The sequence below is a fragment of the Bombina bombina genome, chromosome 6 (genome assembly GCF_027579735.1).
Source record: "Bombina bombina isolate aBomBom1 chromosome 6, aBomBom1.pri, whole genome shotgun sequence".
NCBI classification, from domain to species: domain Eukaryota; kingdom Metazoa; phylum Chordata; class Amphibia; order Anura; family Bombinatoridae; genus Bombina; species Bombina bombina.
In genome coordinates, this window is record NC_069504.1 from 215,358,041 (window position 1) to 215,381,763 (window position 23,723).

The 23,723-nt window shown below is 40.2% G+C and overlaps 1 protein-coding gene across 1 annotated transcript in view; it reads left to right on the forward strand.

Annotated features, from left to right (window-relative positions):
• The window catches only part of TMEM117 (transmembrane protein 117), a 1,400,775-nt gene that overhangs the window by 66,844 nt on the left and 1,310,208 nt on the right, over window positions 1–23,723 (forward strand). Inside the window, exon 2 of the mRNA XM_053719203.1 lies at window positions 10,358–10,647. Within this exon, the coding sequence (XP_053575178.1) occupies window positions 10,374–10,647 (274 nt within the window). The 5' untranslated portion in view covers window positions 10,358–10,373. The remainder of the gene's footprint in view (window positions 1–10,357; window positions 10,648–23,723) is intronic.

Below are 23,723 nucleotides of genomic sequence, written 5' to 3' on the forward strand. Positions count from 1 at the left end.
GGGAGAACTGGTTGAATGTAAAATATGTTATATTTTGTGAGGTTCTATATATAATTATTTTGGTACAACTGTTTTTATTCATTTATTTTTATATTTTTTGCTATGATAGGTAAGTTTTTGGGCAGGCGTTTTTAGCATGCATTCATTGTCAAGACGGGTTAAGCCACCCCGCTAGAGAATAAGAATTGTTTTGTAATTTTACATTTGTCTGATATTGAATGGTTACATACCACTTGATATACGGAGTGGTCAGTTAAACAGATGTACTCAGACATCAGCTAATAAGAGTTAATTGTATTCACAACAGCTTTTCAATAGACAATAGTGCAGTAATAATATTTTCAACAGGTAAAATGACAAAATAAAATTAAAGGATAAGTCAACTCCAGAATTTGTATTGTTTAAAAAGATGGATAATCCCTTTTTATTACCCATTTGCAGAACCAACACTGTTATGTTAATACACCTTGTATCTAAGCCACTGCCCTCTTATTTCAGTTAATTTGACAGACTTGCACTTTAACCAATCAGTGCAGACTCAAAAATAACTCCACAGGAGTGAGCACAATCTTTATCAATATGGCAAACATAAAATGGCACTCTTTAGCTGTGAAAAACTGTAAAAATACAGTGAGATAAGAGGCAGCCTTCAAGGGCTAAGAAATTGGCATATGGGTCTACCTAGGTTTAGCTTTCAACAGAAGAATACCAAGAGAACAAAGCAAATTTGATGATAAAAGTAAATTGGAAACTTGTTTAAAATGACATGGCCTAACTGAATCATGAAAGTTTAATTTTGACTACTATGTCCCTTTAATTAAGATATGTTACATTATCAGGTAACTCTCTGTTAGCCAAAATTAATCAATAAAATCACCAAGACATTAAAAATAAAGGTTTGTGATCCAGATTATAAAAAGGAAGAGAGGATATTCTGTGTGTTTCACAGCAAACTGAAGAATAGATGCCTGTACTAGAACATGGCCTATAGGTCAGGTGTTACAGAGATGCCTTGAATCTGTAATACCAACAACATGGCACCTTAATATCTTGAAAATATCCTGTGGGCTGTGGCAAGTCCAAACAAAACGGTGACAAACTGATACAGTATTTTAGAAACTATTTAATACTGGCAAATTGGCAGCTGGTAAGACCAACAGAGAGAGTTTCTTAAAATTTAAGTCTTCTAAATTATTATCCTTTTGATTTTTGCTTTTAACATTATTTTCCCTGCTTTCTAATCCATTATAGTTTGTCATGCAAAAACTTATTTATTTTTAAATTATGTAAATGTGCAAAAACTTGTTTGTCTTGGAGTTTTCTCTGAAACGTAGTCCTGAATCCTTACATAGAGCACCGTTATAGTTGAGTCAAGACCCAACTTTATTTCTTTAATGATTCAGATAGAGCATGCAATTTTAAGCAATTTACAAATTTACTCCTATTATAAAATGTTCTTCGTTCTCTTGCTATTTTTATTTAAAAAGCAGGAATGAAAAGCATAGGAGCCGGCCCATTTTTGGTTCAGAACCTGGGTTAAGCTTGCTTATTGGTTAGCTAAATGTAGCCACCAATAAGCAAGAGCTATCCAGGGTGCTGAACCTAAAATGGATTGGCTCCTTAGCTTTACATTCCAGCTTTTTAAAAAAAGATAGCAAGAGAACGAAGAAAAATTGGCAATAGGAGTAAATTAGAAAGTTGCTTAAAATTGCCTGCTCTGGCTGAATCATGAAAGAAGTTTGGGTTTAGTGTCCCTTAAATGGCATCAAATGAAGAACTGTGATGCCACAGACTGTTGCTGTTTAACTGGCAACTCTACACAGTAGTGCCATTGTGATCCGCTTGCTCTTGTAGAATTCTGATTCCCAATGCAGTTTCCAATTCCAGTGCATATTTCTGCATCTGTTCTACTGTATTCTCGCTTTACAGCACAGATGTGCTAGAAAACAAATGTAGCAGAGACTAACAGTGTTTCACAATTGTGCTTGCCATGCCCACTTCTAATATCTAAGATTTTTATGACAGTTGCTGAGAAAGTCACAGATACTAAAAGGGTTATATTAAAAAATGTGTATACTAGTCAGTGGTAATTTCCAAATCCGTTAACGTCTAGAGTCATAAACCAATCAGTGATATAAAAGTGCAAAGAGAAAATCTTCTAAAATGCTAAAATATTTAATTGTTGTACTATTGCTTGTATATAACTGCAAAGGGACTAAACACAGTTTGTCAGTTCCAGACCAGCAGTGCAGTACTGGGAGCTAGCTGAGCACATCTGTTGCACGATTAGAGGTTTGTCTTTTGTTAGACACACCAATCACCGACGAGCTCCCAGTAGCGCAGGATATGTACATATTCTTGTTTTTAACACAACACCAAGAGAACAAAATACATTTGAAAACAGAAGTGAATTTAAAAGTTTCTTAAAATGACATGCTTTATCTGAATCACGCAAGTTTTAATTTTGTCTTTCCTATCCCTTTAAGTCCGATATAATTGAGCAACTCATATAATACCATTTGCATAAAAATAAAACTTTTCAACTTTTTTGTACTAGTTTCATTAGAATGGACATTTGACTGTTTTTCTGTGTGAATATTAGAGTAGCAACAAAATATTTTAAGAATATTTTTTTATTTAGCAAGAAAAGTATCATCGGGCTCTCTCCCCCAGCGGTAACATTCTGTTTGTGTGTATCATAAATTTAGTTTTATTTTTTTTAGTTTTTGAAGAACTGAAATCGGTGATATTTTGGCATAGGTCATCCAAGCCTGTGCCTAGCGCATCAGAATTTGTGTGTGGGGATGGCAGCAAGTTTTAAGTGTAGTTTTAAAGTAAGAGGGCTTTTCACCAATGTGTTTAGATAACCATGATACTTGATTTATAATAATAATCTAGTGAGGGTACATGAACACTGCATTTGTTCCTGGTCTCTGGCTGTCACAAATATGAGGCTAAAAGGAGCTTTAATAGTTGTGGGTAGGGGATTCATTTCTAGTGACTAGAGATGCACAAAAGCTTAATACATCACTGGCTCAAATCGACACTGTACACTATTTTTTTTTTTTGGCATAAATGTTTGTAGATGCCCTATTTATATAGCACACTTGGGAGTGTTTTTGTAACCATGTATTGTTTTGCTTATTTTTTAATAACATTGTGATGATTTTCAGACTCCTAACCAAGCCCCACAGTGTCAGATGTGTACACTCGTTTACAGGCTCCTGTTTGTGTAATCTGTCTTTTATACAGTGTCAGATGTGTACACTCGTTTACAGGCTCCTGTTTGTGTAATCTGTCTTTTGCACAGTGTCAGATGTGTACACTCGTTTACAGGCTCCTGTTTGTGTAATCTGTCTTTTATATGCAGGGGAGGGGGGAGTGTCTGTGCTGCTTGTTTTCCCAGCCCCTTTCACTGGGTGTCCCAGCCTATCCTCATCAACAGTGCTAAAACGGGAGCTTTTAAGTAAGGTTTTCAGATCAGTTTCTTTGCATATTCTTCTTTATAGTAGTATAATTAAGTAGGACTGGCAGACAGTCTGTCAGTATGCAGTTTAGGGATAGGTGTGTGTGTGTGTGTGTTTATATAATTATGCTTTTTTAATGTTTTTGTTTATAATTATTATTTGCATTTTCTCCAACATTGGTGTGTCCGGTCCACGGCGTCATCCTTACTTGTGGGACATTCTCTTCCCCAACAGGAAATGGCAAAGAGTCCCAGCAAAGCTGGTCACATGATCCCTCCTAGGCTCCGCCCACCCCAGTCATTCTCTTTGCCGTTGCACAGGCAACATCTCCACGGAGATGGTTAAGAGTTTTTTGGTGTTTAAATGTAGTTTTTATTCTTCTATCAAGTGTTTGTTATTTTAAAATAGTGCTGGTATGTACTATTTACTCTGAAACAGAAAAGGATGAAGATTTCTGTTTGTAAGAGGAAGATGATTTTAGCAGACAGTAACTAAAATCGATTGCTGTTTCCACATAGGACTGTTGAGATGAAGTAACTTCAGTTGGGGGAAACAGTTAGCAGACTTTTCTGCTTAAGGTATGACTAGCCATATTTCTAACAAGACCATGTAATGCTGGAAGGCTGTCATTTCCCCTCATGGGGACCGGTAAGCCATTTTCTTAGTCAAACATAAAAGAATAAAGGGCTTAAAAAAGGGCTTAAAAACTGGTAGACATTTTTATGGGCTAAAACGATTGCTTTATTGGGGCATATTATGCAGATTCTAGCTAATAATTGGCATTATAATCTTGGGGAACGTTTAAAAAACGGCAGGCACTGTGTTGGACACCTTTTTTTAGTCTGGGGGCCTTTCTAGTTATAGACTGAGCCTCATTTTCGCGCCATTACTGCGCAGTTGTTTTTGGAGAGCAAGGCATGCAGATGCATGTGTGAGGATCTAAGAATCACTAAAAAAGCTTCTAGAAGGCGTCATTTGGTATCGTATTCCCCTCTGGGCTTGGTTGGGTCTCAGCAAAGCATATAGCTGGGACTGTATAGGGGTCAAATTTAAAAACGGCTCCGGTTCCGTTATTTTAAGGGTTAAAGCTCTGAAATTTGGTGTGCAATACTTTTAATGCTTTAAGACACTGTGTTGAAATTTTGGTAATTTTTGAACAATTCCTTCATACTTTTTCACATATTCAGTAATAAAGTTTTTTCAGTTTGAAATTTAAAGAGACAGTAACGGTTTTATTTTAAAACGTTTTTTTGTGCTTTGTTGACAAGTTTAAGCCTGTTTAACATGTCTGTACCATCAGATAAGCTATGTTCTATATGTATGAAAGCCAATGTGTCTCCCCATTTAAATTTATGTGATAATTGTGCCATAGTGTCCAAACAAAGTAAGGACAGTAATGCCACAGATAATGATATTGCCCAAGATGATTCCTCAAATGAGGGGGGTAAACATGATACTACATCATCCCCTACTGTGTCTACACCAGTTTTGCCCACACAGGAGGCCCCTAGTACATCTAGTGCGCCAATACTTATTACCATGCAACAATTAACGGCTGTAATGGATAACTCCATAGCAAATCTTTTATCCAAAATGCCTACTTATCAGAGAAAGCGCGATTGCTCTGTTTTAAACACTGAAGAGCAAGAGGGCGCTGGTGATAACTGTTCTGACATACCCTCACACCAATCTCAAGGGGCCATGAGGGAGGTTTTGTCTGATGGAGAAATCTCAGATTCAGGAAAAATTTCTCATCAAGCTGAACCTGATGTTGTGACAATTAAATTTAAATTAGAACATCTCCGCGCACTGCTTAAGGAGGTGTTATCTACTCTGGATGATTGTGACAATTTGGTCATTCCAGAGAAATTATGTAAGATGGACAAGTTCCTAGAGGTTCCGGTGCCCCCCGACGCTTTTCCTATACCCAAGCGGGTGGCGGACATAGTAAATAAAGAGTGGGAAAAGCCCGGCATACCTTTTTGTTCCCCCCCCTATATTTAAGAAATTATTTCCTATAGTCGACCCCAGAAAGGACTTATGGCAGACAGTCCCCAAGGTCGAGGGGGCGGTTTCTACTCTAAACAAACGCACTACTATTCCTATCGAAGATAGTTGTGCTTTCAAAGATCCTATGGATAAAAAATTAGAGGGTTTGCTTAAAAAGATTTTTGTACAGCAAGGTTACCTTCTACAACCAATTTCATGCATTGTTCCTGTCACTACGGCAGCGTGTTTCTGGTTCGAGGAACTAGAAAAGTCGCTCAGTAAAGAATCTTCGTATGAGGAGGTTATGGACAGAGTTCAAGCACTTAAATTGGCTAACTCTTTTGTTTTAGATGCCGCTTTGCAATTAGCTAGATTAGCGGCGAAAAATTCAGGGTTTGCTATCGTGGCGCGCAGAGCGCTTTGGCTAAAGTCTTGGTCAGCGGATGTGTCTTCCAAGACAAAATTGCTTAACATTCCTTTCAAAGGTAAAACATTATTTGGACCAGATTTGAAAGAGATTATTTCAGATATCACTGGGGGAAAGGGCCACGCCCTCCCACAGGATAGGTCTTTTAAGGCTAAAAATAAGCCTAATTTTCGTACCTTTCGCAGAAACGGAACCAGCATCTAATTCTGCATCCTCTAAGCAAGAGGGTAATACTTCACAACCCAAACCAGCCTGGAAACCAATGCAAGGCTGGAACAAGGGTAAGCAGGCCAAGAAGCCTACCACTGCTACCAAAACAGCATGAAGGGATAGCCCCCGATCCGGGACCGGATCTAGTGGGGGGCAGACTCTCTCTCTTTGCTCAGGCTTGGGCAAGAGATGTTCAGGATCCTTGGGCGCTAGAAATAGTTTCTCAAGGTTATCTCCTGGAATTCAAGGAACTACCCCCAAGGGGAAGGTTCCACAGGTCTCACTTATCTTCAAACCAAATAAAGAGACAGGCATTCTTACATTGTGTAGAAGACCTGTTAAAGATGGGAGTGATACATCCAGTTCCAATAAGAGAACAAGGAATGGGATTTTATTCCAATCTGTTCATAGTTCCCAAAAAAGAGGGAACATTCAGACCAATTTTGGATCTGAAGATCCTAAACAAATTTCTCAGGGTACCATCGTTCAAAATGGAAACTATTCGAACGATCCTACCCACCATCCAGGAAAGTCAATTTATGACTACCGTGGATTTAAAGGATACGTACCTACATATTCCTATCCACAAGGAACATCATCAGTTCCTAAGGTTCGCTTTTCTGGACAAGCATTACCAGTTTGTGGCACTTCCATTCGGATTAGCCACTGCTCCAAGGATTTTCACAAAGGTACTAGGGTCCCTTCTAGCGGTTCTAAGACCAAGGGGCATTGCAGTAGTACCTTACTTGGACGACATCCTAATTCAAGCGTCGTCCCTGTCAAAAGCAAAGGCTCATACGGACATCGTCCTAGCCTTTCTCAGATCTCACGGATGGAAGGTGAACAAAGAAAAAAGTTCTCTGTCCCCGTCAACAAGAGTTCCCTTCTTGGGAACAATAATAGATTCCTTAGAAATGAGGATTTTTCTGACAGAGGTCAGAAAATCCAAACTTCTAAGCTCTTGTCAAGTACTTCATTCTGTTCCTCGTCCTTCCATAGCGCAGTGCATGGAAGTAATAGGATTGATGGTTGCAACAATGGACATAGTTCCTTTTGCACAAATTCATCTAAGACCATTACAACTGTGCATGCTCAGACAGTGGAATGGGGATTATACAGACTTGTCTCCGATGATTCAAGTAGATCAAAAGACCAGAGATTCACTCCGTTGGTGGCTGACCCTGGACAATCTGTCACAGGGAATGAGCTTCCGCAGACCAGAGTGGGTCATTGTCACGACCGACGCCAGTCTAGTGGGCTGGGGCGCGGTCTGGGAATCCCTGAAAGCTCAGGGTCTATGGTCTCGGGAAGAGTCTCTTCTCCCGATAAACATTCTGGAACTGAGAGCGATATTCAATGCTCTCAGAGCTTGGCCTCAACTAGCAAAGGCCAAATTCATAAGGTTTCAATCAGACAACATGACGACCGTTGCATATATCAATCATCAGGGGGGAACAAGGAGTTCCCTGGCGATGAAAGAAGTGACCAAGATAATTCAATGGGCGGAGGATCACTCCTGCCACTTGTCTGCGATCCACATCCCAGGAGTGGAAAATTGGGAAGCGGATTTTCGTCAGACATTCCATCCGGGGGAGTGGGAACTCCATCCGGAAATCTTTGCCCAAATAACTCAATTATGGGGCATTCCAGACATGGATCTGATGGCGTCTCGTCAGAACTTCAAGGTTCCTTGCTACGGGTCCAGATCCAGGGATCCCAAGGCGACTATAGTAGATGCACTAGTAGCACCTTGGACCTTCAACCTAGCTTATGTATTCCCACCGTTTCCTCTTATTCCCAGGCTGGTAGCCAGGATCAATCAGGAGAGGGCTTCAGTGATTTTGATAGCTCCTGCGTGGCCACGCAGGACTTGGTATGCAGACCTGGTGAATATGTCATCGGCTCCACCATGGAAGCTACCTTTGAGACAGGACCTTCTTGTTCAGGGTCCATTCGAACATCCGAATCTGGTTTCCCTCCAACTGACGGCTTGGAGATTGAACGCTTGATTTTATCAAAGCGTGGGTTTTCAGATTCTGTAATAGATACTCTGATTCAGGCTAGAAAGCCTGTAACTAGAAAAATTTACCATAAAATATGGAAAAAATATATCTGTTGGTGTGAATCCAAAGGATTCCCATGGAACAAGATAAAAATTCCTAAGATTCTATCCTTTCTACAAGAAGGTTTGGAGAAAGGATTATCTGCAAGTTCTCTAATGGGACAGATCTCTGCTTTATCTGTTTTACTTCACAAAAGACTGGCAGCCGTGCCAGATGTTCAAGCATTTGTTCAGGCTCTGGTTAGGACCAAGCCTGTTTACAGACCTTTGACTCCTCCCTGGAGTCTAAATCTAGTTCTTTCAGTTCTTCAAGGGGTTCCGTTTGAACCTTTACATTCCATAGATATTAAGTTACTATCTTGGAAAGTTTTGTTTTTAGTTGCAATTTCTTCTGCTAGAAGAGTTTCAGAGTTATCTGCTCTGCAGTGTTCTCCGCCCTATCTGGTGTTCCATGCAGATAAGGTGGTTTTGCGTACTAAGCCTGGTTTTCTTCCGAAAGTTGTTTCTAACAAAAATATTAACCAGGAGATAGTTGTACCTTCTTTGTGTCCGAATCCAGTTTCAAAGAAGGAACGTTTGTTACACAATTTGGACGTAGTCCGTGCTCTAAAATTCTATTTAGAGGCTACTAAAGATTTCAGACAAACATCTTCCTTGTTTGTTGTTTATTCTGGTAAAAGGAGAGGTAAAAAAGCGACTTCTACCTCTTTCCTTTTGGCTTAAAAGCATTATCCGATTGGCTTATGAGACTGCCGGACGGCAGCCTCCTGAAAGAATCACAGCTCACTCCACTAGGGCTGTGGCTTCCACATGGGCCTTCAAGAACGAGGCTTCTGTTGACCAGATATGTAAGGCAGCGACTTGGTCTTCACTGCACACTTTTGCCAAATTTTACAAATTTGATACTTTTGCTTCTTCGGAGGCTATTTTTGGGAGAAAGGTTTTGCAAGCTGTGGTTCCTTCCGTTTAGGTGACCTGATTTGCTCCCTCCCTTCATCCGTGTCCTAAAGCTTTGGTATTGGTTCCCACAAGTTAGGATGACGCCGTGGACCGGACACACCAATGTTGGAGAAAACAGAATTTATGCTTACCTGATAAATTACTTTCTCCAACGGTGTGTCCGGTCCACGGCCAGCCCTGGTTTTTTAATCAGGTCTGATGAATTATTTTCTCTAACTACAGTCACCACGGTATTATATGGTTTCTCCTATATATATTTCCTCCTGTCCGTCGGTCGAATGACTGGGGTGGGCGGAGCCTAGGAGGGATCATGTGACCAGCTTTGCTGGGACTCTTTGCCATTTCCTGTTGGGGAAGAGAATGTCCCACAAGTAAGGATGACGCCGTGGACCGGACACACCGTTGGAGAAAGTAATTTATCAGGTAAGCATAAATTCTGTTTTCTTTCTGCAGTGCAGCGATCCCCCCCTTACCCCCCAACCAATTGTCACTAGGGCTCTCCTTCCTCACCCATTTATGTAGTGTAGCAGCCCATCCCTCCCTTCCCCTCTAACGATGCGCTGACCGCTCACCTCCCTCCTTTCCTCCGACACCACCCACGGCAACACCACAAGCCAATGCAAACTATGGCACTCCCTTACCATATGAAGGCAGATGCCTCTGCCTGTGTTCTCAGCTGTCACAGCTGACAGCAAGGGTTGCATCATGAGGCAGAAGGTAGGACGTAGGTACTACATCAACAGGGCGTGCTAGGCAAGTACCCTATGACGCTGATGCCTCGGTAAGTGTGCAGATAAAAACATTGTGAACATTTTGATAATGGAAGTATATATATATATATATATATATATATATATATATATATATATATATATATATATATATATATATATATATATATATATATATATATATAATATATATATATTCAGTTTTACATGCTCTATCTGAATCTTGAAAGTTTAATATTGACTTTAGTGTCATTGTAAATGTTCATTATAGGTGATGGTTTCAGTTAGAAAAAAGTAAATTGGAAAATAAACTTAAGGAGCAATTTACAATACATTTAATACCCTGCAGTTGGTTTAACATGTTATTGGTAACACAATAACGGGGAAACAAATTACAGTACAGTTTCCCCCTTAATTCCTTTCCTGGAAATCCTGTTGACTTATTATTTCTGCTTGCTATATCTATTTTTATAACAATGTGAAGGTAACCACTGCATTGTATTCTTAACAGAAATCTTCCAGTTGAGATGGGTAAAGACTTCCGGTACTATTTCCAGCATCCGTGGTCCCGAATAATTATTGCTTACCTGGTGACCTTCTTCAACTTTCTGATTTTTGCCGAGGATCCAGTATCTCACAGCCAGACTGAGGCTAATATAATTGTTGTTGGAAATTGTTTCTCTTTTGTATTTTATAAATACCCTGGAGGTGGATGGAATGTTCTCAAAGTGATCCTCTGGATAATTGCTATTATAACTGGGCTGATTGCAGGAAAGTTCATTTTTCACCAACGCTTGTTTGGTAAGTTGTTTACAATTTTCTTACTTTGCCACTGACAACAAAATGCCTTCTTTTGTATTTTATCATTTTACAATATATAATACCTTTTCCATACCTTTGTCTCTATGGCGTTAATATGATTTTCAGACAGTTCCACATTTTGTAGTTTGCATAATGTATATAATTTTTAGTATGTATGTATGCCCCTTAAAATGACAACAAAACCTGTGCTACCCACATCTGTAACTAAATACAACTTTCTCTTACATGGTGTATCCAGTCCACTGATTCATCCTTACTTGTGGGATATTCTCAATCCCTACAGGAAGTGGCAAAGAGAGCACACAGCAGAGCTGTCCATATAGCTCCCCTCAGGCTCCGCCCCCCAGTCATTCTCTTTGCCGCTCTAACAAGTAGCATCTCCACGGGAGGGTAAAAAGTATGTGGTGTTAGATTTGTAGTTTTTATTTCTTCTATCAAGAGTTTGTTATTTTAAAATAGTGCCGGTTTGTACTATTTACTCTATTTACTCTATTACTATTTAGGAAAAAGATTTTAGCATGTTGTAACTAAAATCCATTGCTGTTCCCACACAGGACTGTTGAGTACCGGAGAACTTCAGTTGGGGGGAACAGTTTGCAGGCTTAACTGCTTAAGGTATGCTCAGTCACTTTTTTTCTAACAAGACTTGGTAATGCTAGAAGACTGACAGAAATCCCCATGTGGGAAGGTAAGCCATATTCTGAGATTCAGTATAGAAGGATGGCTTAGTTAAGGGCTTAAACACTGGTGGACACTGTTATGGGCTAAATCGATTATTTTATTACTATAATCTCATGTTTGCAAAGGTGTTTTTTATATTTGGAACACTTTTTGGAGTTTTAATATGCCTGGCATATTTTTAGACACCTTATTAGGCTTGGGAAGGCCCCACAACTCCGGAGTGAAGAGGGAGGGGGCCTCATTTTCGCGCCTCAGTTGAGTAGTTCTTTTGCAAGACAGCTTCATACAGCTTCACGTGTAGAGTCCAGAGATTGCTGGAGGACTCCAGGGAGACTTATTTTCATCCAAAAGTAATCCCCAAGGAAGGTAGAGCCACAGCAGAGACTGTGGCATCGTGCTGTAGTGTGTTTAACCGGTAGCCTGCTTCAATTTGCTCCGGTTTGGGCAATAAGGGGTTAATTGTCTTGAAACTTTGTGTGCAATCATTTCAAAGCATTAGGATCATATGGTGAAAATTTCATAAAGATTGGATGTTTTTTGGAGATTTGGTAAAAAAGTGTGCGCTTTTTATTATTTAAAGGCACAGTAACGTTTTTTCAAAAAGTGTTTTTTACTGTATTTGAGTGCTGTCTAAGTCTGCCAAACATGTCTGAGCCTTCAGATAGACCTTGTTCTATGTGTTTAAAAGCCATGGCGGTACCCCCATTGCATTTGTGTTTAAAGTGTGCTAAGGTATCTAAACATTTTAAAGACCATGCAGTGACACTTAAAAATGTAGCCCAAGATGATTCTTTAACGGAAGGTAACGAGGACAGTCCTTCCTCTCCCCATGTGTCGACACCAGTTACGCCCGCGCAAGCGATGCCTAGTACCTCTAGCGCACTGGCCCCTATTACCTTACAACAATTAGCAGCAGTTATGGATAATTCCCTTGCAGCATTTTTATCCAAACTGCCAGTTTTTCCAAAGAAGCGTGATAGCTCAGTTTTAAGAACAGAGAATGAGCAATCAGAAGCTTTGGATGATTTATCTGTAGTACCCTCACAACACTCTGAAGTGGCAGTGAGGGGCGGTCTGTCCGAGGGAGAAATTTCTGACACAGGAAAAGTTCCTCAGCAGGCAGAGTCAGATTCCTTAGCGTTTAAATTTAAGCTGGAACACCTCCGCATCCTGCTTAAGGAGGTTTTAGCTACGCTGGATGATTGTGACCCCATGGTGGTCCCAGAAAAATTGTGTAAAATGGAAAGGTTTTTAGAGGTCCCTGTATACACTGATGCGTTTCCGATCCCGAAGAGGGTTGCGGATATTGTGGATAGGGAGTGGGAGAGACCAGGTGTACCTTTTGTTCCCCCCCTGTCTTTAAGAAAATGTTCCCCATAAATGACCCCAGGCGGGACGCGTGGCAGACGGTCCCTAAGGTAGAGGGAGCAGTTTCAACACTTGCTAAGCGTACAACTATCCCAATAGAAGACAGTTGTGCTTTCAAAGATCCTATGGATAAAAAAATTGGAAGGTTTACTGAAGAAAATCTTTGTTCAACAAGGTTTCCTTCTTCATCCAATTGCCTGCATTATTCCTGTAACTACTGCAGCGGCTTTTTGGTTTGAGGCGCTGGAGGAGTCGCTCCAGAGGGAGAATTCATGCTCTAAAGCTGGCTAATTCTTTTATCACTGATGCCGCTTTCCAATTAGCTAAGTTAGCGGCAAAAAATTCAGGTTTTGCCATTATGGCGCTAAGAGCGCTTTGGCTCAAATCTTGGTCGGCTGACGTGTCGTCCAAAACAAAGTTACTAAACATTCCTTTCAAGTGGAAGACCCTTTTTGGTCCCGAGTTGAAAGAAATTATTGCGGATATCACTGGGGGGAAGGGCCATGCCCTCCCGCAGGATATAGACTGTTTAAGGCCAAAAACAAGGCTAATTTTCGCTCCTTTCGCAACTTCAGGAGCGGACCTGCTTCAACCTCTGCTGCCGCAAAGCAGGAGGGTAACGCTTCACAGCCCAAAGCAACCTGGAAACCCTTGCAGGGCTGGAACAAGGGTAAACAGGCCAAGAAACCTGCGTCTGCTACCAAGACAGCATGAAGGGGTAGCCCCCGATCCGGGACCGGATCTAGTAGGGGGCAGACTTTCTCTCTTTGCTCAGGCTTGGGCAAGAGATGTTCCAGATCCCTGGGCATTAGAAATTGTTGCTCAGGGGTATCTTCTAGAATTCAAGGACTCTCCCCCAAGGGGAAGGTTCCACATTTCTCGTTTGTCTTCAGACCAGACAAAGAAAGAGACGTTGTTACGCTGTATAGAAGATCTTCTAAAAATGGGAGTGATACACCCATTTCCAGTTGCAGAACAAGGACTGGGATTTTACTCAAACCTGTTTGTAGTTCCCAAAAAGGAAGGAACTTTCAGGCCAATCCTGGATCTAAAGATTCTAAACAAATTCCTCAGAGTTCCATCTTTCAAAATGGAAACCATTTGGACAATCTTGCCGATGATCCAGGAAGGTCAATATATGACTACCGTGGATCTAAAGGATGCGTACCTACATATTCCTATCTACAAAGATCATCATCAGTTCCTAAGGTTCGCCTTTCTGGACACGCATTACCAGTTCGTGGACCTTCCTTTCGGGTTGGCCACCGCTCCCAGAATTTTCACAAAGGTGCTAGAGTCCCTTCTAGCGTTACTAAGACCGCGGGGCATTGCAGTAGCACCTTACCTAGACGACATCTTAATACAGGCGTCTTTTCACAGAGCCAAGGCTCATACGGACATGGTTCTGGCCTTTCTAAGGTCTCACGGGTGGAAGGTGAACGTAGAAAAGAGTTCTCTGTCCCCGCTCACAAGGGTTCCCTTCCTGGGAACACTAATAGACTCGGTAGAAATTAAAATATTTCTGACAGAGGTCAGGAAGTCAAAGCTTTTAACTACTTGCCGAGTTCTTCATTCCATTCCTCGGCTTTCGGTGGCTCAGTGCATGGAGGTAATCGGATTAATGGTTGCGGCAATGGACGTAGTCCCTTTTTGCCCGAATTCATCTAAGACCACTGCAACTGTGCATGCTCAAGCAGTGGAATGGGGATTATGCAGATTTGTCTCCTCAAATACAAATGGACCAGAAAACCAGAGACTCTCTTCTCTGGTTGTCTCAGGATCACCTGTCTCAGGGAATGAGCTTCCGCAGACCAGAGTGGATCATTGTCACGACCAATGCCAGTCTGTTAGGCTGGGGTGCGGTATGGGACTCTCTGAAAGCTCAGGGTCTATGGTCTCGGGAAGAATCTCTTCTCCCGATAAACATTTTGGAACTGAGAGCGATATTCAATACGCTCCAAGCTTGGCCTCAACTTGGCCAAATTCATCAGATTTCAGTCGGACAACATCACGACTGTAGCGCACATCAATCATCAGGGAGGAACAAAGAGTTCCCTAGCAATGAAGGAAGTAACCAAGATCATCAAATGGGCGGTGGATCACTCCTGCCACCTATCTGCAATTCACATCCCAGGAGTAGACAACTGGGAGGCGGATTTTCTGAGTCGTCAGACTTTTCACCCGGGGGAGTGGGAACTCCACCCGGAGGTTTTTGCCCAGCTATGGGGCATTCCAGAGTTGGATCTGATGGCGTCCCGTCAGAACACCAAACTTCCCCTTTACGGATCCAGATCCAGGGATCCCAAGGCGGCATTGATAGATGCTTTAGTAGCGCCTTGGTCATTCAGTCTAGCTTATGTCTTTCCACCGTTTCCTCTTCTCCCTCGGCTAGTAGCCGGAATCAAACAGGAGAAGGCTTCGGTAATTCTGATAGCGCCTGCGTGGCCACGCAGGACTTGGTATGCAGACCTAGTGGACATGTCATCGGTTCCACCATGGAAACTGCCATTGAGGCAGGATCTTCTAATCCAAGGTCCTTTCAAGCATCCAAATCTAGTTTCTCTGCAACTGACTGCTTGGAGATTGAACGCTTAATTCTAGCTAAGCGTGGGTTCTCTGAATCAGTTATAGATACTCTGATCCAGGCCAGAAAGCCTGTCACCAGGAAAATTTACCATAAGATATGGCGGAAATATCTTTGTTGGTGTGAATCCAAGGGTTACTCGTGGAGTAAGATTAGGATTCCAAGGATATTGTCTTTTCTCCAAGAAGGATTGGAGAAAGGTTTGTCAGCTAGTTCCTTAAAGGGACAGATATCTGCTCTGTCTATCCTGTTACACAAGCGTCTGGCAGCTGTGCCAGACGTTCAGGCGTTTGCACAGGCTCTAGTTAGAATCAAGCCTGTTTACAAACCTGTGGCTCCTCCATGGAGTCTAAATTTAGTTCTTTCAGTTCTTGAAGGGGTTCCGTTTGAACCTTTACATTCCATAGATATTAAGTTATCATGGAAAGTTTTGTTTTTGGTAGCTATTTCTTCTGCTCGAAGAGTTTCTGAATTGTCTGCTTTGCAGTATAACTCACCCTATCTGGTGTTCCATGCAGATAAGGTTGTTTTGCGTACCAAACCTGGTTTCCTTCCAAAAGTGGTTTCTAATAAGAATATTAACCAGGAAATCATTGTTCCTTCTCTGTGCCCTAATCCAGCTTCTAAGAAGGAACGACTGTTACACAATCTTGATGTGGTTCGTGCTTTAAAATTCTATTTAAATGTAACTAAGTATTTCAGACAAACATCATCCTTGTTTGTTGTATATTCTGGTAAGAGGAGAGGTCAGAAAGCGACTGCTACCTCTCTTTCCTTCTGGCTGAAAAGCATCATCCGATTGGCTTATGAGACTGCTGGACAGCAGCCTCCTGAACGAATTACAGCTCATTCCACCAGAGCCGTGGCTTCCACATGGGCTTTCAAGAATGAGGCTTCTGTTGAACAGATTTGTAAGGCAGCAACTTGGTCTTCACTGCATACATTTGCCAAATTTTACAAATTCAATACTTTTGCTTCTTCGGAGGCTATTTTTGGGAGACAGGTATTGCAAGCAGTGGTGCCTTCCGTTTAGGTTACCTGACTTGTTCCCTCCCTTCATCCGTGTCCTAAAGCTTTGGTATTGGTATCCCACAAGTAAGGGTGAATCCGTGGACTGGATACACCATGTAAGAGAAAACAGAATTTATGCTTACCTGATAAATTACTTTCTCTTACGGTGTATCCAGTCCACGGCCCGCCCTGGCAATTAAGTCAGGTTCAAATTTATTTAGTAAAACTACAGTCACCACTGCACCCTATAGTTTCTCCTTTTTCTCCAAACCATCGGTCGAATGACTGGGGGGGCGGAGCCTGAGGGGAGCTATATGGACAGCTCTGCTGTGTGCTCTCTTTGCCACTTCCTGTAGGGATTGAGAATATCCCACAAGTAAGGATGAATCTGTGGACTGGATACACCGTAAGAGAAAGTAATTTATCAGGTAAGCATAAATTCTGTTTTTTAGAAAATAGCCTATGTATCAACGAGAAAGTCAATGCACACACCAATCTCCTGTGGCCCATGCCCACCTGCCACAGTTTCCATCCTCTGCTCACTCCTTTGTACCGATGAACCCTCGACCAGCGCAGGGTCTCTACTCCTAAGATCTTCAGAGGCACCCTCCTCAACCAAGTTGAATGCCACATCCCTTTGAGGGAACTCTGTCATGATCACTACTGGGATTGCTCCTGGTGATCTTGCAACACAAAAAGAGGTAAACCCCTTATATTCTGTGAAGAACTCACCCAAAATCTTTCAACACTGTTTAACACTCCAAGTTGTAACTTTGTCCTTTTGGATATTTAACAGCCATCACACCTATCCCAAGTGGTCTATTCTGCAACAAATAGCTCACCCATTCATTAATAAGCAAGGTGGAAAGACTTCTGAAAACCACAATTTTCCTCCTCTGATATAACTCATACATCATTTAACAGCTCAACATGACCATCCCCTCCACTAGCACCGGCTTGAGTCTACAGGAAAGGGTTATCGCATGAACCAAAAGCTTCCCCCTCCCATCAGGGTGGTCACCAACTCCAGAAAACCCCTTTTACTTCTGCTCTATAGACCCCAAAGAAGTGCTCACCACTCCCTGCCTTTGGAGTTGATTTGAACCCTCACCCCCCTTGATAAAGAATGAGCTACCCCCCCCCCCCCAACCCATCCTCAAACCTGAACACTGAATAAGAAAACTCTCTTCCAGGCTCATTAGGCCTCAGTAACCACAGCACCTACAAGAAACTTCTAAACCTAAATACAGACTATTAAGGGGGGAAATGTACTTTAATAATTGAAGTGAGAATTTTATCAGAATGCTTAAGATAAATCTGTCTTATTCGTATTGCTATACCTGTTCAATTAAAAAGCCAAACAAAGGCAGTGTTTCTAAAAAGCTTATGAGATTGTGACACATCTTCAGTGTACTGTTTGCGGAAAGTGACTGCTGGATTTATCCTGATTGCATGTTGCCACATATTGGTTTCTGAGGATTTCCCCTGGAGGTGGTTGCCGGGAACCAGCTCGTGGTTGCGACATCCAGCCTGCCTATTTGCACTATTCATCTATATAGTGCCATCTCACTTGTGAATGACCCATTTGTGATTTTTTTATTTCTTTTAATAATCACATAGTCTACACTATAAGGCAACCTTTTATTTTTACCTTGTAAAGGCAGTTGAGACAGATTTGCTGCTGCATCTGATGCGGACACTCAGCCACCTCAGCCCCCTCCCAGATCACACCAGACCACCTAGCCTACTTAAACAAGGAACCCAACTCCCTCCCTTAATTCCCTTGACCTGCATAGTCCAGTCAGCACCAAAACACCCACAATGTAAAAGAATACAGAGGCAAGCTAAAGAAAGACTCATATGTGCAAAGATGGAAAATAATACATGTAAAAATCATAATATGCATTGTTTGAGACACAAAATAATTGATTACATAATGGAATTGCCAAAGAAAAGGCACAAATGCACATTAGGAGAAAGTTACTAGAGGAGTGCCTAATGGGCTAGTTAGTGCAGATGCTTGTTTAGACAGTTATATATATTAATTGCTAATATTACTAGTGGACAAAAAGATGTGAACACATCTGATGGCCAGTACTGCACAATAAAGGGACAGTCTACTCCAGAATTGTTATTGTTTAAAAGAATAGATAATCCCTTTATTACCCATTCCACAGTTTTGCATAACCAACATGGTTATATTAATATACTTTTTACCTCTGATTAACTTGTATCTTTTTTTTTTTTCAAGTATCTTTATTGATTCCAGCAACAGCAAGAACATAAAAAGTAAATACATGTCAGGTTGTATTTCATTATGCCATGCAAGGCCATCATACATATAGGAAAACAGAAATACAGAAAATGACAATAGTAAATAATATCAAGCAAACATAAAAAAAACAAGTGAATACTAATACCTGACTTTTTAGAATCTAGCCAATTATATCGCTGGAAATTTTATAAATATTTAAACCACTAATGAGGCGGGGGAAAGAGAAAAGAAAAGAAAAAGAAAAAGAAAAGAGAAAAAAAAAAAAAAAAAAATTCTCTATACTATACACTTTCTCTCTCTCTCTCGCCCGTCCACCCACCCCCCACCTCCCCTGCTTGCCCCACCTCTTCTCTTTTTTTACTTATTATTTCACAATTACTATTTCATAATGTTATCTCCCGGGGACCCGCTATCCATGTTGACTGGAATACTTCTAATATAACCAATTCCAAAAAGGCTATAGAATTTAAGAAGGGTTGTAAAATACGTCTTTGAATCTGTAATGGGTAAGAAATAATTAATGGAGACCAATCCAGAAGAAAGGCCCTGACCTTACGTTCAGCTGTAAATTTAGTATGAAAGGATTCAAATAAAATTTGGAACTGGATTTCTTTCAAGAACCCTGTGATTCTAGGAGCTGTATGATCTTTCCAGCCTTTAGTGATTAACTGTCTCGCAATTATAATAATTGTGTTAAATATCTTTATCGCCCTCTTAGGGCGTAACTCAGCATTAGTTAGAAAAACTACCTCATCAGCCGTGAATGGTGCCATATCTCTATAGATTTTGCTATACCAGAATCTTATCTTTTGCCAATATTGTTGAATCTTTGGACAAGACCAAAACATATGGAGAATATCCGCCCTATCCAAAGAACATCTTGGGCAAGCATAATTCTGAGAAGGATAGAATCTAACCTTTTTATCTGGGGAAAGATAATAATTATTGACTAGTTTTAGATGCGCTTCTTTCCAATTTGTCTAACTCTGTGAAGCTTCGCTCAATCCTGTTCTCCTCTAATTCTGGCAAATATTTCTTCCAGAAGTTATATAGATTATCTACACATAATTCACCCTGTCTAGCCAGAAGGATATCATAGATCAGTGATATCGAAGACTGACCCAGAGAGAATTGCCGGATAATATTTTTAATGTCTATCCAATCCCTTAGAAATTCCAAATTCCATTTTTGTGTGAATATGTAATGCCTTAGTTGAAAATAGGCAAATAAATTCGAACAATGTAGATTAAACCTTTGAAATAATAATTCTGAGGGTAATAACTGATTATCATCAAATAACTGATAAACATAAATCAGTCCAGCTTCGGCCCATAGTCTAAACACTCTCTGATTTATGCCCGGAGTAAATTCAGGGTTACCTACTATAGGGAGATATTCCGAAAAGAATGGGGAGATTTTTAATATTCGACAAATTTTTTGCCAAGCTATAATAATATTTTTAAGGGAAATTAGTTTACTAAGATTTGAGGGTAACTTTGGTACCGGGCAATGAAGAACCGCTTTCAATGAGAAAGGGGAGATGAGGAACGATTCTAGCTCTGTTGTCACGAACTTATCTACCCCTGTGATCCAATCGAAGGCCAGTTTGACTAAGCTAGCCAAGTTGTAAAGCCTAAAGTCTGGTAAGGCCAGGCCTGCCCTAGGACGTTTCTGCATCAGTTTACTAAGACTAATCCTTGGCTTCTTATTACCCCATATAAATTTAGATACCCAAGACTGTACATTACCAATATCTTTATTGGTCATAAATAACGGGAGATTCTGGAGCAGATATAGAACTCTAGGAAAGATAATAGATTTAATCAGATTAATTCTAGCAGTCAATGAGATGGGAAGCGAGGCCCAGTTTTCAAGATCGTTTTTAATTTTTTGTAATATCGGAGGGAAATTTAACTTATACCAAGTTGTTGGGTTTCTATGAAAGATAATACCTAGATATCGAAAGAACTCAACCACTTTAAAGGGGTGATCTTTCCAGTTGGATCCTTTCTTATCTACCCAGAGGAGTTCACTCTTATCGAAATTTATTTTATAACCTGAGAAGGAGGAAATTTTTTAAATAATTGTAGCAATATGGGGATGGAAAATTGTGCCTTGTCCAAGAATATTAACAAATCATCCGCATATAAGAGAGTATTTAAACTAAAGGAACCAAGTTGAACCCCTAATAGCCTATCCCGCAATAAGATAGCAAAAGGCTCTAAAGCTAAATTGAAGAGTAAAGGGGAGAGGGGACACCCTTGTCTTGTCCCTCTTTTAAGTGGAATATATGGGGAGGAATGGCCATTGATGCAGAGAAATGAAATCGGGTTTTTATATAAATTCCTGACGAATTCCAGGAACTGTTTCTTGAATCCAAATCGTTCCAATGCTGTAAATAAATAGTTCCAGTTCACTGCATCAAAGGCCTTCTCAGCATCTACTGTTAAAATAGCTGCTTCAGAAATCTTTTTATATTGTTCGTTCTTGGGATCTAGATTCCATGCATAATCTAGAAATGTAGTCACTTGACGAATATTCTTAAGCGAATTCCTATCCCTCATAAATCCAGTTTGATCTGGATGGATAATCCCATCTAATACCTTGGCCAGCCTAATCGAAATAATAGCAGCCAGCAATTTATAATCAGCATTGAGTACTGATATAGGCCTATATGACCCTGGATCTTCCGGGTCTTTACCTTTCTTTAGAATCAGAGATATACGGGCAGCCGAAAAATAATTAGACATAGAGTTACCAGCAGAAAAATAGTAATTAAACAAGTTCACTAATGATAATTTTACTTCTTCCTTCAGAATTTTATAAAATTCTATCGGTATAGCATCCGGTCCTGGTGATTTATTAAGATTAGCTGATTGTATAGCCTCAAGAACTTCCTCCTCTGAGATAGGTCTGTTGAGCTCTGATAAATTCTCCTCCGAAATATTGGGGAGATTGACACTCGCCCAGAAATTTAATGCGTTGTCCGCATTAACCTGAGTTTCTGCGTAAAGCCGTTGGAATACGTTAAAAAATGTCTGACTAATATCCTCTGTATTAGTATATTTTATATTCCCCCTTTTAATAGTCGAGATAATATTCTTACTTTTTCTCACCATAGCTACTTTAGCCAGAAATTTCGCTGAGGCCCCATAATGACCTCTGAATTGATAATTTATTTTCAATTCATCTTCCTGTGACCTTTGTTTGAAGAAGATATCTCTTTCCCTTTTCAATTTGCAATATCTATCCCAGTTATCTCTTGTCTGATCGACATAAAATTTCCTAAGCGCGTTTCTAACTTGTGCTGTTAACTGTAATTCTTGCTCCAGCTTTTTCTTCTTCCAGGTGGATAAGTAAAGCTTAATTTCCCCCCTTAATACAGCTTTCGCTGCTTCCCAGAATACCTCTGGTTTACTAAATTGTCCTATATTGAAGGTAACATAATCCTTCCACTTCTGTTTTAATCAGTTGCTGAACTTAGGACTATCCATCAAGAATCGGGGAAAAAAAAAAGACGTATTCTGGGCCTTAGGGGGGGAGATGGCCACCAAAGTGAAAGAGATTACCGCATGATCAGAGATAACAATATCATAGATATTTGCTTCTGATCTACATAAGGCAAGTGGTTTAGAAATTAAGAACATATCAATCCTCGAGAATGTCATGTGGGATTTAGACTCACATGAAAAACTACGGATTTCTGGATTTTTAAATCTCCATATATCAATTAATTTTAATTCATGACAAAAAGACTTAAAATATTTTGCTACTTTGTTATTTTCACGAAGGTTTTTTGAGGACAATCTATCTAAAATGGGGCATAACGTCATATTAAAATCCCCCCCTAAAACTAAATTAGCTGCTGAAGACAGAAATAATTTACTTCTAATATTTTCCCAGAAAATAGGCGAAAAAGAATTGGGACCATATATATTACAGATAATAAAATTACACCTATTAATCTGAATATGTAGTATCAGGTATCTTCCCTCTGGGTCAATCTCCTTCTTCACAATATTATACTCTAGATTTTTATGAAACAAGATGGCTACCCCTGATTTTCTTTTAACTCCTGGAGCTGCAATACATTCCCCTACCCATTTACACTTTAATTTCATAGCTTCTGCCAGATTCAAATGTGTTTCCTGTAACAACACAATATCGGGATTAAACTTCAACAGATGTTTAATAATCAATTTGCGTTTTCTAGGCGACGTAATGCCCCCTACATTCCAAGAAAGGATATTGATCCTAACTGCCATTAGATATATTAAAAATATAGGTGCACTGATAAGCTATTTTTAAGCTATGATCTAAATTAACATAACCCCAGAGGTGGGAGGGGGAAGAGAGGGGCGAGAGGACCGGCGAGAGAGAGGGAAAAGAAGAAGAAGGGAGAGAAAAAAAAAAAAGGGGAAAAAGGGGAAACCCTACGTAATAAAAAGAAAGCTGCCCATCCTATACCTGTGAAATATTCAATTTTAAAATAATAAGTGCTCAACAACAATATAAATTCTTTTTTCCATTTAACACTGTCCATGTGCACTGCAATCCTCAAGGACATATCTATAATCATCATAGTAAGTACAACAAAAGAAGAAAAGAGGAAACACACAAAAAAATCAGCGCTTACCCAGACACATAGCGCTTCTATCTTACTTAACATAATTTCAATTTTAAAATAGTAAGTGCTCAACAACAATATAGATTCTTTCTTCCATTTAACGGTATCAGTGTGCCCCGCAGATATCAAAAACATATCTATAATCCTCACAGTAAGCACAAAACAATAAAAAAAAAGAAAAACGCACCAAAAATCAGCGCGTACCCAGACACATAGCACATTCATCTTACTTGGCATGAATTCCCCTATCTAAACCTGAGTTAATTTCCCTAATATATTATAGGGTACTAATAAATTCGTGGGCCTCTTGGGGATTATTAAGGATTCGTCTAACCCCATTTTCTTCTAACATAATCTTTGCGGGGTACACAACCCAGGCTTTAAATCCTTTATCAATAATCTTAGTACATAGCGGAATCATCTGTTTTCTTTTGGTAGATGTTTCTATTGAAAAATCTTGAAACATTAATAGCTTGTTTTTTTCAAATACAAATTCGCCCATCTTTCTA